The sequence below is a fragment of the Lycium barbarum genome, chromosome 6, assembly GCF_019175385.1.
Source record: "Lycium barbarum isolate Lr01 chromosome 6, ASM1917538v2, whole genome shotgun sequence".
NCBI lineage: Eukaryota > Viridiplantae > Streptophyta > Magnoliopsida > Solanales > Solanaceae > Lycium > Lycium barbarum.
The window spans coordinates 64,758,621-64,775,012 of NC_083342.1; the positions used below are offsets into that span (position 1 = coordinate 64,758,621).

At 36.6% G+C, this 16,392-nt stretch overlaps 1 protein-coding gene and 1 long non-coding RNA gene across 5 annotated transcripts in view; both read left to right on the top strand.

The window, feature by feature from the left end:
- Positions 1-1,533: 1,533 nt before the first annotated feature.
- LOC132644075 (probable sphingolipid transporter spinster homolog 2) overlaps positions 1,534-16,392 on the top strand; it is a 34,398-nt gene continuing 19,539 nt past the window's right edge. Inside the window, exons 1-10 of one of the 4 annotated variants that reach the window (XM_060360628.1) lie at positions 1,534-1,974; positions 2,881-3,012; positions 3,315-3,416; positions 8,908-9,012; positions 9,123-9,198; positions 10,401-10,475; positions 10,566-10,668; positions 10,733-10,795; positions 12,233-12,287; positions 12,426-12,523. In XM_060360628.1, the coding sequence (XP_060216611.1) occupies positions 1,928-1,974; positions 2,881-3,012; positions 3,315-3,416; positions 8,908-9,012; positions 9,123-9,198; positions 10,401-10,475; positions 10,566-10,668; positions 10,733-10,795; positions 12,233-12,287; positions 12,426-12,523 (856 nt within the window). In that variant the 5' untranslated portion in view covers positions 1,534-1,927. The remainder of the gene's footprint in view (positions 1,975-2,880; positions 3,013-3,314; positions 3,417-8,907; positions 9,013-9,122; positions 9,199-10,400; positions 10,476-10,565; positions 10,669-10,732; positions 10,796-12,232; positions 12,288-12,425; positions 12,524-16,392) is intronic. The other 3 variants (XR_009583818.1, XM_060360626.1, XM_060360627.1) reach the window with 3 other exon arrangements.
- On the top strand, positions 3,424-5,509 carry LOC132644076 (uncharacterized). Its single transcript, XR_009583819.1, has 2 exons — positions 3,424-4,971; positions 5,055-5,509. It is a non-coding gene; the product is annotated as an uncharacterized LOC132644076 (long non-coding RNA).

Here is a 16,392-nt window from a genome sequence, read left to right on the forward strand (position 1 = left end):
ACCCACTCGACATTGAGGTAAGTTACGGCTTACTTTAGTTAGACTTTGATAAGTGAAACGTATGTATGCGATGAATTGACGAGAGAATGCATGATTAGGTCTTCAAACAATATGTTGGGTTGGATATACTCTTAGGTTGGTATGGCTTCTGATTATGTGGGCTTATCACCATTATTTTACGCATTGTGACATGTGTTGTACTTGTTGATGTGATTAAAGTGATCTGGGGTGATAGATTCACTATGATGATTGAAAATCTATGTTGATTCCATTTCCATGGTTGTTGTGATTTATGCAAGTCTTGATATGGCTTTAAGTGCTTTGTGATCTCTATAGCGGCTTTGATTGCATTGGTTTCTTATTCTTGCATTCATACATTCATGCATGATGGAAATGTTGTGGAAAACAACGTGATGAAAGGATTGTGGAACAATTGATGGAAAAATACTTTGGAAACATATGATAGAAAGTGAAAGATGAAAGTCACCTCTGGGCTTTGTACGGAGCGGCTAGTTTTATGAAAGTCACCTCTGGGCTTTGTACGGAATGACTGGTACATGGACTCCGCGGGGCCCCCATGGGTCATGACTGTCGAGACGTCGATATTTCGTCCGGAGCATATGTGTACAGGTTGAGATACTGGCCATTGCATTGCATGTCGTCCATTTAATTGCATTGCATATATCATTATCACATTTTACATCGATTGACTGGATTTGTTGGTTGTATTCTGGATTGTGGTTACTTTGAGGCAATGTTTGGAAACTTGACAGACTTATGTTTAGGTGCTTCGCCGTGGGCGATGATTCGATATATGATATTATGTGACTTGAGTGGTTATTATGTGCCTATCTGTTTATCTTGTTGATTCTGTGCCTTATATGCGCAAACTAATCTTAGTCGACCTATGATGCTTACTAGTACATAGTGTTTATACTGATACTACCTTGTTGTACTCTTTTCCGAGTGTAGAGTTCGCTACAGGATTCACGTCAGCACCTCGTGGGTAATTCCCGAGGCTTCTAATTTGAGTTTCCAGGGTGAGCCATGTTCTAGATTCGCAGCCCGAGAAACTCTTCTCTTATGATATCTGTCTTTTTGTTTCGAGACAGTATTTCAGACACTTATGTATTTCTAGATTCAGACTTACGCAGATTTGTAGTGGGTCTTGTACTATGACTTGATCAGATTCTTGGGGTTTCGTTTGTACTTCCGCAATTTGGGTATTTAAGATATGAATTAAGACTGCTTGTACTATTTAATCTTCCGCATGTTAATTCTAAAAATGGTAGAGTAGGGGAAGGGTTTGCCCACCAGGGGGCTTAGTGTGGGTGCCCGCTCGACCCGCGAGTTGGGTCATGACAGTAAGCAAAACCCTATTCTCCGACACAGATCAAATAACAGAGTAAGGATCTTGGCTATAATTTGAGGAAAATTGCAATCCAACTAGACAAAAGAGAACAATTAAGGAAAGAATATAAGAAAGAAAAAGAGGATAGAAAAGAGAAGATAAGGGAAGGAGATAAATCACATAATTTGGGTAAAATAAATGTTGGTGTTAGGGAATTTGCACGTGGCAAAGTCGATAGGGGTGTTTGGAATCGATGAAGTTTCGGTTGAACCAGAGGTAAAATAGAAATTTACTATAAAACTCCAATAGTAGCTACAAATGATTTTTTAAAATTTATTTGTATAATCTATGATAAATATAGAGAACTAGTTACACCAGGTGATTTTTCCTATTTTATGGAGTAACATAAAACATAACAAAAGATGTACTCCATTTGAAATGGATAAAGATAAAAAAGGGAACCGCCCCAGGCATAAAAAGTTAAAAAGGAGGAAGAGTGAGGAATTCCCAAGCCATACAGTAGTGTTTATATATACGGGAGGCAAGTCGAGAGCGTTTGGATGATCAACAGTGGACATGGCCCAAGCTTCAACTCCGCAACCTTCTTGGTTCACTCCCAAAAGGTATTATTCCAAATTCCGACGCCACTTTTCTCTCTTTCCCTTCTTCCCTTGCTATTCAATTTTTTTTCTTTGACTGTTGAAACGTTTTCAAGGAAAAAAACCAAGATTCATAGCAACTGCCATTTCTGATGAACACATATTTTACTTCTTATTAAAACCAACCAGACAACTTGCTTCCCATCTTCTTCTTGATTGGCTTTTTCACTTTGGATTATAATTCTTTTATCCTTTCGTTTCTTTGTTTTTTTTTTAAATGGAAACTGAAGAATTTTGGAAGACAAAAGTAGGGCTATTTTTATTAGTTACCAAAAGTTCATGATATATGTTGTGCGCAGTGGCGGAGCCAGGATTTCCGTCGAGGGGTTCAAAATATAAAAAGTTAAACATACGAAGAAGCTTAAGGGATTCAAAATCTACTATATATACATAAAAAATAATTTTAACCTTGTAAAAATAATATTTGTTTCCGCCGAGGGGGTTCGGATGAACACCCTCGGCTCTATGTGGCTCCGCCACCGCCACTGGTTGTGCGGGTAACAGGAAAGCAAGTTGGGGTCGGCTTTATGAATCCTCATTGACCGTATTACTCTATATAAACTAATCTCGCGGGACAGTGGAAGATTAATTTTGTAACAGTTTAATCTTTTGTTCACTAATAGTGTAAACAACTTTTAGCTGTTAGGTTACTTAATAGCCAATTTCTAAAATAAGTGTAAATTAGCTGCCTAGAAAATATGGTAGTGTATATTAGTTTATCCTAATGAAACTTGTAAGCTTAATAACTGAAGATTTAATTGAAGCAGTGCTGATGTCTAGATATTTTCTTATAATCCATTTTATAACTCTTACTTTAGCTACGGCCAATTCTACATATTTGATTATGATCTATCTTCTGCTAATTGTCAGGTTACTAGCCATATTCTGTATAATCAACTTGTTAAATTATGTGGATCGAGGAGCTATAGCGAGCAACGGTGTTAATGGGAAACGCAGTGAGTGTACTAAGAGCGGTACATGCTCTTCTGCCAGTGGAATCCAGTAAGAATTTCATTTTTAATCTTAATGTTTTGATGTTTCATAAGTTCTCTTCCTTGAAAATGTTTAATATTCTTGCTTTCTAATTTCTTTTTTTCTTTATGATTGACTAGTTATTTTATCCAAGAGTCCAATTATGCGTTTTCTCTATGATGTACTTATACCTTCCCTTGGATGATCTGCAATTAGATAATGACTTTTCCCTGAGAAATTTAATGATTGGAATAGCCACTAAGTAACAAATCTGTATGACTATGCTGTGTGCTCCAACTTAAAGCTCTTTTTTTTTTGTTGTGTTTTTGCAGGGGTGATTTTAATTTGAGCAATTTCCAGGATGGTGTCATATCATCTGCTTTCATGGTTGGGCTTCTTTTGGCATCTCCAATATTTGCTTCCTTAGCCAAGAGGTGATAATTTTTAACACTGTTAGAATAGGAATAGGAATAGGTGTAGGATTTGTATATAGTATCCTACATGGAAAAGGATTAGGATGTAGTGTCTATAAATAGGGCTCAATGTAATAGTGTAGATACACAATTCAATAATATAACCAAACCCCTAAAATTTCCGACCGCCGGAACCCTAATCCGGCGCCGTCAGTTTTTTTTTCTTCTGGCAGATTTGGGTTTTCCGGCCACCTTTTCAAAAAAAAAAAAAAAAAAAAGTCGCCCCAGTAAGGTTGCACAACAATTCTGACCCCAACCATATAATTTTCTTTAAGATCCGGTCACTTTTTGTTTTTCCGGCGAGTTCGAGCAGTCTCCGGCCACTTTTTTTTACCAGTCAAGTATCCCAGCAATTCCGCATTAACCCTAATAATTTTTTCCTGATTCTGATCATTTTAGTATTTTCCGGCAACTTTTCCAGTGACTGTTTTGCTGGCAGCTTCTAGATCTGTCTTATTAGCACAATCAGCTAAGTTTCGTCCTTTTTGAAATTTTGAGCCATGTCTCTCAGATATGATATGTTTGGCTCCAAAAACACGGGAATCGGATCTTCAAGCCCTATGATTACTTCCGAACCGTTAATGGGAAGTTCAAACTATTTAGCTTGGGCTTCTTCGGTTGACTTGTGGTGCAAGGGTTAAGGTGTTCAAGATCACTTAACTCAAAAGGCTATTGTGGTTGATGAAAAGGCAAAGGCTTGTAAGGTAGATGAAAAGGCCAAAGCACAGTGGGAGAAGGTTGATGCTCAAATATGTAGTCTCTTGTGGCGATCTATTGATCCCAAGTTGATGCCCTTGTTTCGTTGCTTCCAGACATGTTATTCAGTTTGGGAAAAGGCTAACGCTTTATACACTAATGACATATCTCGATTTTATGATGTGATATCTCGGATGATCAACTTAAAGAAACAAGAATCAGATATGTCTACTTACTTGGGACAGGTATAGGCAGTCATGGAGGAATTTGAGCAGTTGATGCTAGTCACTACGAACGTTGAAAAAAACAGGAGCAAAGACAGATGTTGTTTCTAGTTTTTACACTTACATTACTTCCTATTGACCTTGATTCAGTGTGTGATCAAATTTTGGCTAGTCTTACGGTTCCTATAATTGATGAACTATTCTCTCGTTTGCTTCGTCTTGCTGCGCCTCCTAATCACATTGTGGTTTCATTACCAATCGTTGACTCTACTATTCTTGCATCTCAAACCATAGAGAATCGAACATCTCAGTCTATGGATAATCGATGAGGAGGAGATCGCTTTGGAAAATCTCGAACTAAGTGTAGTTATTGTCATAAGTTTGGACACACTCGCGATGTATGCTGTGCTCTACATGGTCCACTACCCAATGATGTTCAGTGTAGTTATTGTCATAAGTCTGGACACACTCGTGACGTATGTCGTGCTCTGCACGGTCAACCACCCAACAATGCTCATGTTGCTCAGACTGACACTACTGGAAATCCGAGGCTTTTATCAGAAGTTGATATAATGAGTACCTTCAGTATCGAGCAAGTAAGCAGACATCTCCACAAGTAGCCACAAATTCTCATCCTAATACTTCTGTTGCTGGTAATTCCTTCTCCTGTGTTTCACAGTCTAGTATCCCTCCATCGTGGGTCGTTGACTCAGGCGCTTCGGATCATATTTCTGGTAACAAATCACTTTTGTCAAATATTATTTATTCACAGTCTCTTCCTCCTGTTACTTTAGCCAATGGGATCTAAACAAAACCAAAAGGGGTTGGACAAGCTAATCCTCTATCTTCTGTCACTCTAAACTCTGTTCTTTATGTCCGTGGTTGTCCTTTTAATCTTGCATCTGTCAGTCGTTTGACACTCATAATTAGATACATTTGTAACAAGCTCGGTACATATGGCTTGTATGCACCAGCTTGAGGGGAGTGTTAGAATAGGAATAGGAATAGGATTTGTATATAGTATCCTACATGGAAAAGGATTAAGATGTAGTGTCTATAAATAGGGCTCAATGTAATAATGTAGATACACAATTCAATAATATAATTTTTCTCCATAATTTCTCACAAACACAACACAGGCTGGATATTGAGATATATAGAGGCATATATCATACTTAAGTGCTTTCACTGTAAAAAGTATGTTTGACTGACACCCTACAGAAACAAGCATTGTATTTACTTTGGAGATCGTTTTGTCTAGATAGGAATTATAATGCATTACTTTATTCCCATTGTATCCATTTTCTTTAACCACCTTTTCTTTTTTAGTTTGTCTCAAATTTCTCGATAAGATCTCTTGAAATTCCAAACTAATATACGATATTAATACTCTTTTGTTTGACGTCGAATACCACGCTGTCCATTCTAGGCCATGCAACCCCCAAATCAGTGTCCACTTTCTGAAATGATTAAGTCACCACTTACTATCCCACTTTTACTCTTCCTAGCATCTAAAGAATAAAAAGTTATCCTTCGTTTTAGTAGGATAGCCTAGTGAAAAGGCAAGTCTAACCTTAGAGGTTGAGGGTTCAAGTGACCAAGGGAGCATAGTGGGAAATGGCCATTATTCACTCCAAGGTAGGGAAGTTGGGTGGTGGCTTTATCATATTAGAAAAGGTTAAAAAAGAGAATCCTTTGTTTTTTAAACATTTTTACTTGAATGAAATTGATAAATTTCAAATTCCAACCTAATAATTTAATGTAGGTCAATAGCTTTTTCTACAAATCATCTAAAATCAAACTATGGGTGTGTTTGGTATGAACAAAAATATTTTCCATGGAAAATGTTATCCTAGAAAATGTTTTCTTGGAAAACAAGTGGGTTTCTTGCTTATTGTTTACTGTTTGGTAAGTAAGCAAAAAAATATTATCTGAAGAGCATTTATTTTTTTAATCAAGAGTATTGGATCAAAAAAAAAAAAAAACTGCTCTCAAGAGCATTTGTATGTAATCTAGCGAAACACTATGGGGGCAGGAAGAGGTGGAGAGTGGGGGTTCGGTAATGGCGGGGAGTGGGATGGTCAAGGGGTAGAGGTTGGGGCCTTTGAGTGGGTGGGGAGGAGACAATGAACTTGAAATGTCACGTATGGAACTTGTTTTCCCTACTTCCATTAGGGAAGTCATTTTCCTTATTTTTAAGGAACTTGTTTCCTAGAGAAAATGTTTACCATAACATTTTGACCAACCAAAATAAAAAAATTGAATTTGTTTTTCCGGAAAACATTTTCCTCCGTACCGAACACACCCTAAATCAAATTGAATTGGATGAAAGTGATACCTATATCCCAAGGTTTACATTTTTATAACTAATTTCTCATTTTATACATTTTAACTACTCCCAATATATGCGACATTGTTTGACTGGGCACGAAGTGTATGGATTTTTTTTTTTTTTTTTTTTTTTTTTTTAAACTTGTGGTCTAAAATAAGGCATAGACTTTTGTGTGGCTATAAATCTTCTCACTAATGATAAAATGAGAAGTTTACAGTTAAATGGTTTCTGTATATAGAAATGTCTCTTTCTTTTGTGACAAATAAAAAAGGAAAGTGCGCCACATACAATGGGACGGAGGGATTATTATCTTAAGCATGTCTCTTCCTTCTGATAAATATGAAATTAGAATATATAAGTTGTCAATGGATGGAATTGAAAACTCACATAATATTGGTAACCAGTACCTTCTGGGTAGAAAGCAACTAAACTGTGGGTAAACTTTTCCACTTATGTTAAGTGTGCAAAGTTCCATTGATGTTTTCACCATATTGGACTTCATAATTTATTGCTCATTTCTTCTATGGGGTAATATATTGTTAAGAATGTCAATAAAACACGTAATCATCAGTTTCAGCTGAAGTATATTAAACTGTTGGACAACAATGCTAAAATGGCCAAACCATGCCATTGGTGATTGCTTCAAACCACAAAGATGCACTGCTGACATACTAATCCAGACTCTCTCTAAGAAATAACGCTATCAGTTGCTCTATGTTGACGTCCTCAGTAAGTTTACGATGAAGGAAGACATTTTTGCTATCAAACTGATAAAGGAGGCAATGAAGTACAATGGTGATGCCAGACATTGTGAAAGAAGTATTTTTCAGTTGGAATTTTAGCAGTTGAGATGTTGCTCCACTAGCACTTATGTGTGTCAGATGGAGAGAGATATATACACGAGCTTTGAAGAAGTAGAGAATGATTTCTTGTAGTAGCTTGTTCCTTACTTTTATTCGGTGTATCCATGAGGTTCCTATATGTGTAGAAGATTGACTGTTGTTCATAGAGAACTATTTCTTTTGTAGTTCTTTTTTTTTTTTTTTTTTTTTTTTTTTTTTAAAAACTTTTTGTATGCTATTTTTTGTCCCGTCATGAATAAAGTTATTTTACCTTATAAAAAACATAGTTGCTGTGGAGATAAGGTGGCAGATAGATGCAACTATGGCCACCAAAGAAAAGGTATCAGCATTGTCAATACCATAAATCTAAATATATCCCCTGAGCACCAGTTTAATTTTAAGATGATCAACCTTCCATCAGCACCTACGTTGACAGTAAACACCCAACGACATCCAACTATTATTTTTTCATGTACTAAAAGAGCTATCTTTTAAGTACATTTTCATGCAGACCTGTCATTTTCTCAAATATAGCTTGATACTAGACTGCATGATCAATTGCTTTTGCCGCAATTGTAGGTACTTTGACAGTGGATAAATTTGTAATGAAGGCATGATATGAAAGGTGATAAATGGTGCTAACTTAAGAAATTATAAGCCAGATGAGGGTTACAAGTAGTTCTGAGTACCTTTTTGAAGAGAAATAGGAAGGTCAACTTATTATTCGACAAAACAGCGGTGTAGTTAGAGTAGGGAATGAAATACCAGAGTTTGTGTACTTCTATCATAAACTAAAGCTTCAACCGGAATTGACAAGCTTCAAACTAGGGCCATCATATGTAGTTTCTTGGGGTACTCTCGTCTTCAAACGGGTTACAAATGCTACCTAGTATACATAAGTATTTTGTGAGGCAGATGCAACTTATTTGAGACACCCCCATACTTTTCACCAAATTCATTGAATAAAACAGCCATATGTACAGTTTTTGTCATGCCAACTCTTTCGACTCCCACTTTTCATATATGAACCCATTTAGAGCAAACCATTTATCATGCCAAATAACCAGACCAAGTTTTAATTAAAGCGAACAACGCTTAGCCTAATCCCTGTCTACCTCATTGACATATCGAAGATGCTGTTCTTTCAATTATGTTGTTTGACTTATGTTGTTAGACTTTAACTAAAACTCATCCTTTCTCCTCCAAGTTCATAGCTTTGCCGCTTAAAACGCAAAGAGTAGTATTGGAAAAGTTGAACAGTAAAGGGAAAGGATTTAAATTCTGTGCCTATACACTCTGGTGTGCCTTCTATTAATCAATTTCTCATATTTCTTACTTGTATTCTGGTGACTTGGCAGTGTTAATCCATTTAGACTTATTGGAGTTGGACTGACAGTCTGGACCTTTGCTACTGCTGGTTGTGGCCTGTCAATTGATTTCTGGTCCATTACCATCTGCAGAATGTGAGTAGATTATGTTGGTTCTTTCAAATGCTACCTGTTTTTTCTACTTTTTCTTTTAGTGTGGGGTCCGGGGTTGGTTCTCTTTGTTAATAATTTGTTTCCTCTATCAGGCTGGTGGGTGTTGGCGAGGCATCTTTTATAAGCCTTGCTGCTCCATTCATTGATGACAATGCCCCAGTTGATCAGGTTTGTTTTGCAATTGTGATTCAGTTCTGCAAACGTGTCGACTCTGAGTAGATGATGCATGCTTATTGCTGTTCTTTTATTTCTGTTTTGAGGCTAAGAAGATTCTGGGTGCTAATATCTATTGCTAATGTGATGGGTTGTTCCTATGCTTGTACTCCTGGTTCATTAATGTTCAAAAGTGTTTATGCTTATAAGACAAGGTGCAAGCTCTCCCCTCCTTTCATTTTTAAAAATGGCGCGCCTAATTAATTCTGTGAGGGCTCCCATAAAGGTATGATTGCATTAGGGTGCAGTGATTACCTTTTCAGTATATTTGTAGGATTTTCTGTGTATTGCGATTGAGAACTATGAGTTTATAATTTATAAAGCAGGTGCAAATATGAGAGTGCGAGTCTGGTAATAATTATAAATCTGAAACAATGCGATAGTGCTTCCAGTCCTATGCATGAGTTTCTACTTAAATGTTACCTAGTCCATGCATTACCATGTCTCCTGGTAATGAAGAGCAATCACATTTCCTGTAAACAAATATTTAATCTACTGCAGGTTAGGTTCATTGAACTCTGTTGTTAGCTTGGTTAGAGCAAGTTGTGAGGCGTTCATTCCTTTTTAATTGGTGGATCTATTAAACATATCTAGATCTTCTGCTTTACCAAAAAAAAAAAACATATCTAGATCTTCTGTACAATTTTGGCCATGAAGATATCTGTCAGAAATGAGCACAACCTGGTTTTATGCAAGTTGTTTCCTATTGTAGTTGTATTTTCCTTTACTAAACTACATTTTTTTTAAAGCAAATATGTCACTAGGCATTGAGCCTACTGACTGACTTTAAAGTTAATACTCCCTCCGTTTCAATTTATGTGAACCCATTTGACTGGGCACGACATTTAAGAAAGAGTGAAGACTTTTGAAACTTGTGGTTCAAAATAAGTCTTGATTATTTGTGTGGCTGTAAATCATTTCATAAAGTGAATTTGTTTTCAAATTAGGAAAGAGGTCATTCATTTTGACACTGACTAAAAAGGAAATAGGTTCACATAAATTGAAACAGAGGGAGTATAATTTTTTTCCTTGATGTGATCAATAGTTTTACATGCTTCTTCAACTTTATAGCTGCTCGTGTACAACTGCTAAACGTTTCTGCATCTCATGTTATGTCTGTAATGTGATTTCTGCATGCTAATTCCCCTTCATGTCAGAAAACAGCATGGCTGGGAATATTTTACATGTGTATACCAACTGGGATTGCTGTTGGTTATGTATATGGCGGATTGGTGAGCTCGCTTCAGTTGCTATGAGTTTTCTTGTGGAAAGTATCTTTTGTGGAGCATACCAATTTTTACTAAAGCTCCACTCTGTGGTAGGTTGGAAGTCTTCTTAATTGGCGTTGGGCGTTCTGGATAGAGGCATTGCTGATGCTTCCTTTTGCAATTTTGGGTTTTGTGGTGAAACCGTTGCAATTGAAAGGTGATGTAATATTAGTTATTCAGTCCAATGCATTTTCCAGACATTTCTGAAAATGTTTCTACAGGGTTTTCGCACACCGGACCAAAAAGACCATTGACTTCTGTGCAGACTTCTTGCCCAGAAGCAGGTAATGGCTGCTATCTTTCATATGCTTGTCATTTCACCTTCTCTACCTAATTCAACAGGGTTCACGATTCTTGTCCTAACTTACAAGATTCCTTTACCCAGATGAGGAGGTGCATCCTCTCAAATATGTTTATCTTTGAACAGGAATGTTATTTGGCTCTTTTCTTTTATAAGCAAATACATTGCCAAGAACTCGGAAAATCACATATGAAGATCACATATAAAAAGATAGTAAATTTTGTTGGGAGAAGTTCTTGTTTTGCACACATATTACAGCTAGAACAGTTGGAGGTAGGAGCAACAAAATAAAACCTGAACTGCCAAATAGTACCACTAGAAGTTAGGTGGATGTTTTTATAAGATACAAGTAAAACAAGAGAATGTCGCTTGAAGTGTTTCCACCATGCCCTAGCTAGATGTCTAGAGAATCTTTTTTGTTTGTGTAAACTTGAATATGTAAATAGTATTGATCATTTCATGGACTTGTTAGCTCCTTGATTTACACAGTGATTACAGGAACATTTACAGGAGCTAATTTTTTTTCTAAGCTGCTGTATCTTTTAGCATCTTCTGGATGCAGTTTAATGAAAGTTACCTCATTTTGCTTGGTAAAAAAGAAAATGTCTTTCGCCATGTCTTATGTAGATGTCCATATGCACCAGTAAATAGGAGCATCGATATCATGACATAAGGTGATACACACCAGTAAGTATGAGCATTGATATCATGGCATAAGGTGATAATTGGGACAAGGTAAATATATCGTTAGATCGTTCAAAGAAGTAGTCTCAAAATACTTACAACCTCCCAAATTTAATGCCAACGTACTAAGGACAGAACACAATGTAAAGATCTACACATGTATTACCAACTAATTGAGATCAATACAGTCGTTGATATACTTGGACTACGTCAGGTGCTTGTCAAGATTGACCAACTAGTTGCCGTTGTATGTTTGCGAAGGAATAACAGTGAAATTTAAAGAACATCTAGTATTAGAAATCCCTTAATTTGCCTTAAAGACAAATTGTTTGTTATTATAATGGATACATGAATATAACAAAATTCATAGAAGATTCATTATAGTCGTCCTGACTATTTCGCGATAGAGTGTAATTGATTGATTGAATGATTTTTTTAAGTACATTGTGTGTGATCATGCTTATTGATGAGGAAGATTCTTTCATCATGATTTTATCTTGGTCTTGATAATGGAATGAGATCATCTATTCCATAAAGAAGGGATAGATAATCCTGGTTATAATCCCAGGATAACCTGGTTTTGAACCAAACGACCCCTAAGGGATAACCAAACCCTGTGATGAATATAGTTGATGTTATATCTTTTCCTTATTATTTGTTTTCCCTTACTAGGTTCTTTCTTATGATTATATCAATCACACCATAATTTGATCTTAATATCTTGTCATTAATGCAGTTGCTTCACCTAGTCAAGATGGTTCATTCCAAACAAGGAATGTTTCCAAGGATGAGTAAGGAACCTTTCATAAACATGGTCTAAGACAGCATACCATCATTCCTGCAAGCATGATTGGAATTTGCGTTCACTAATCACTGTAATGCAGTAGACAACTTTGTCAGGCATCTTATTTTTCTCCCTCCTTTTGCAGTTCAAAAGGTGCACCCAGAATTTTGAATCAGTTGACAAGATTTTGGAAGGATATGAAGGTGCTTTTGCTTGAAAAGGTCTACGTCGTGAATGTTCTAGGTATTGTATTCACTTTTTCGATTTTGTCAATTTGATGCTTCTTTGTTCGAAGACCTTTATACCCCTTTAGAACTAAATATTCATCAATATTAATGTGGAAAACGTAAGACACAATCTGTTTTGGAATTTTAAAGGTTACGTGGAAATTTTCAAATGACTAAATGACGGTGCATGCATCTAAAGACTGCATTTTTGTTTTTTACTTATATTTCACTGGGCTGTTGTTGTTGTTGTTGTTATACATCTCATACATGTATCACATTTTCCTAACAGAGAATTACATTTGTCTGTGTGAAGTGGAAGAGAAAATAAGAGAACCCGACTTGATTATTCCCTCAAACTATTGGGGTTTAAATAACTATATTTACTTGTCCTAAAAAGGACAGGAAAGCAATACCTAATTACAATAGGAGTAAATTAAGCTACCTATATACCCAGTGTATTCTCACTACCTACTGTATTTACATATATTCTAGAATATTCCCAACAATACTAACACTCCCCCTCGAGCCGGTGCATACAAATTATATGTATCAAGCTTGCTACATATATAACTTGTTCTGTGACCGGCTAGGGACTTGGTGAATATGTTTGCAAGCTGATCATTTAACTGCACGAACTTTGTGACGATGTCTCCCGGGAGTACCTTTCTCTCTGACAAAATGACAATTAATCTCTATGTGCTTGGTTCTCTCGTGAAACACTGGATTCGATGCAATGTGAAGTAGAGCCTCATTATCTAGCACAAGTTGTCTTTCTTTAATCTATCCAATTTCAACTCCTTGAGTCTCTTCTTGATTCATATGAGTTCACATGTCACCACTGCCATAACTCGATATTCTGCTTCTGCATTCGATCGAGCAACCGCATTTTGTTTCTTACCTTTTCAAGACACCAAATATCCCCCACTAGAACACAGCATCCAGAAGTGGATTGTTTGTCAGAGGGTGGTCTTGCCCAATCTGCATCTGTATATCCAACAATTTTCTCATGTCCTTGGTCTTTGTAAAATAATCCTCTCCCTGGCGCAGATTTAATGTGTTGAATAACACGAATAACTGCATTTCAATTACTGTCACAAGGAGAATTCAAGAGTTGACTTACAACACTAAGGCAATGCCAGGTCGAGTCACGGTGAAATAATATTTCCCTACCAGCCTCCTTTATCTTCCACCAGACCTGGTAGGAGCTTAATAGTTGAATTTACCGGAGTGTCATTAGACCTACAGTCTGTCATCACTGTCTGCTCAAGAATATCAAATGCATACTTCCTCTGTGAAATGACAATTTCTGATTTTGATTGAGCAATCCCAATGCCGAGAACGTACCTCAATCAACCAAGATCCTTAGTGTGAATGTTGCAACCCAATTTGCCTAAGCGGCAATGGCATTTGACCTAGCTCGTTGCTGAACCCGAAAGCATATAAGTCTCATTTAGTCATCCAAAAGACATAAGTAGGTTCGGAAGTAGGTAAATAGGATAAATACATAAGTTTAAAAACAATACAATACAGAATGAACAAAATACCCCTGAGTCTAGTAATACAAGTCATGAGCTACTATGGATTGTACAGTACATATGTCTTAAAAACGATATTGTCTGAACAATGATAAGAACATATAGTAGATAAATAAAGACTCCAAGGTGCTGCGGACGGGATCACACTGCTCACCACGACAGTCTCAACCAACTACTCAACCAATGTTTTGGAGAGTGTGAAGCGAGAAAATGCGACAAGACCCTACTTTGCTTAAATCGTGAAACAAAGTGCTCTCTTCATTGAAGTGAATCGCAATTTAAAAGAAAAAAGACCAAATGAATAGAGACAATATATATATATATATATAAATCAAATTAAAAACTAAAAAGTAGATATCACAAAATCGTCCATAGACCACAGGACAAACAAAATCAAAGCTATTAATGGATCAACATCTAATTCTTATTCTTCTGCTTCTATAAATTGTCAAAATCTTGAATTCCTCCATTATTATTATATTGCTCATCATCTTCTTCAAGTCTATCATGTTCATCACTTTCAACTTTATCAACTAGGAATAGACTTGTAGCTACTTTTCCCCTCCTATGTAAGCTTGAAGTATTCCCCCTTAAGCCATAATGGTTCTTCTCAACTCCACTTGCCTCCGCAACAACACCCCAAGTGAAATCAAAATCTCCCTAAAAGATTACTTCATCTTCATGATTTTCAGGGACTTTGGTTAGCCATTCGTCTGCATCATCAATATCACAACAACAACAACATGAGGGTAGGATGTACGCAGACCTTATCCCTACCTTTGTGTGGTAGAGAGACTGTTTTCGATAGACCCTTGGCTCAAAAGAAAGCATCATCAATATTGTCCAAAAAAATTGGATCAATTACATTGCGAGCTTTGTAATGAATTCTCAATGTTCTATTGTATTTTAAGAACACTAGCTCATTAAGGCGCTTTAGGGTTAGTCTATTCCTCTTCTTGGTATGAATCTGCTAATAAGTTGTGACAAGTAATTAATAGGAGTTAAGATAATTGAGATATTTCATTATCTCAATATACTAAATCTTTCTTCTTAGTTCTTAAATGTTCAAACACGCTCCAGTTCCTCTAACAACCGGATGAGCTACAAGTTAGACTTAGAACTTTGATGGCGAACTTTTGTAACTCTCCGAATCTCCAAAAATTTTGTCACACCCGTATCGGAATCTTCAAAAATGCATTATTTTTGGAAATCCTCCACACACCCGTCGACATTTCTGAAGAGCCCGAGTAACATATTCTAAACCATAATTCCTCCACCATTCAACTATTGAAGTAAAACAAATATTCAAAAATTAATAAGTATAAAGAAATAACTTAAAAGTTAAAGCTATATAGAAACATAGAAACACTTGTTCACCCGATGACTTCTTCTTTCTTTCTCTAATTGCCACTGTAATGCAAAAAGTCTATCAGCCTTCCTGTAAGTACTAATTTGATCCGCTATTGTATCTTGCACATTTTTATTCGCTACCAACTTACCAACACAATCATGGGATCCGTTCCACACTTTTTATCTAGTAAATCCATCTCACAGTTATCATAAAAGAGTGATGGGTTCAAAATATTGCTAGCCGCATGCAAAGGTTGATGAAATTAGTCCGACCACCTTTTATCAATGATCTCAAAGACCTTTGCATATTTATGGTAGTCACCCATGTTACTTGGACTCTTCACTTTTGGTGCCGCACCCGTGTCGACACGACATGGGTGTGGGTGTGGGATCCGTACCCGATCTGGTCAACCGATTTTGGATACTTTGACCAAAATCGACGTAGAAATTCTGGACAGATTCAATGATTAATTTAATCAAAACTAAAGCTAAGGTGAAATTGAAGAAAATGGAATACCTTCTATATAAAAATTTCTATGTTTTTTATATCCTTCGGGGATTCTCCTTTTGATCAATATTATTTCCTCAAAGTTTTCCACATAATATTCCATAATTTAGGTTTTATAAATCTATTTTTAGATATTTGAATTTTTGTAGCCGAATCCCGGCACTCGTATTCATAACTGGATCCGTATCTCCAAATCTTAAAATGTAGATCATGAAGGATCCGACATCTAGATCCGCACCCGTATCGGACACCCACACCCGAGTCTGAGTAACTTAGGTCGTCACAAAATGCCGCTCGAATAGCCTCCTGAGCCCTATCCATAACTTCATAAAGGTAGCCCATTGGTGGTTTTTGCCCCCCATCCACCAAACGATGTACTTTAATCAAGGGACACCAATATAAGAGCATGAACAACATTATTCCAAAAGGAATAAGAAAGAATTATGCGTGCAACTTTTTTCCCCATTACATCTTTTGCAAATTTGCTAGTGT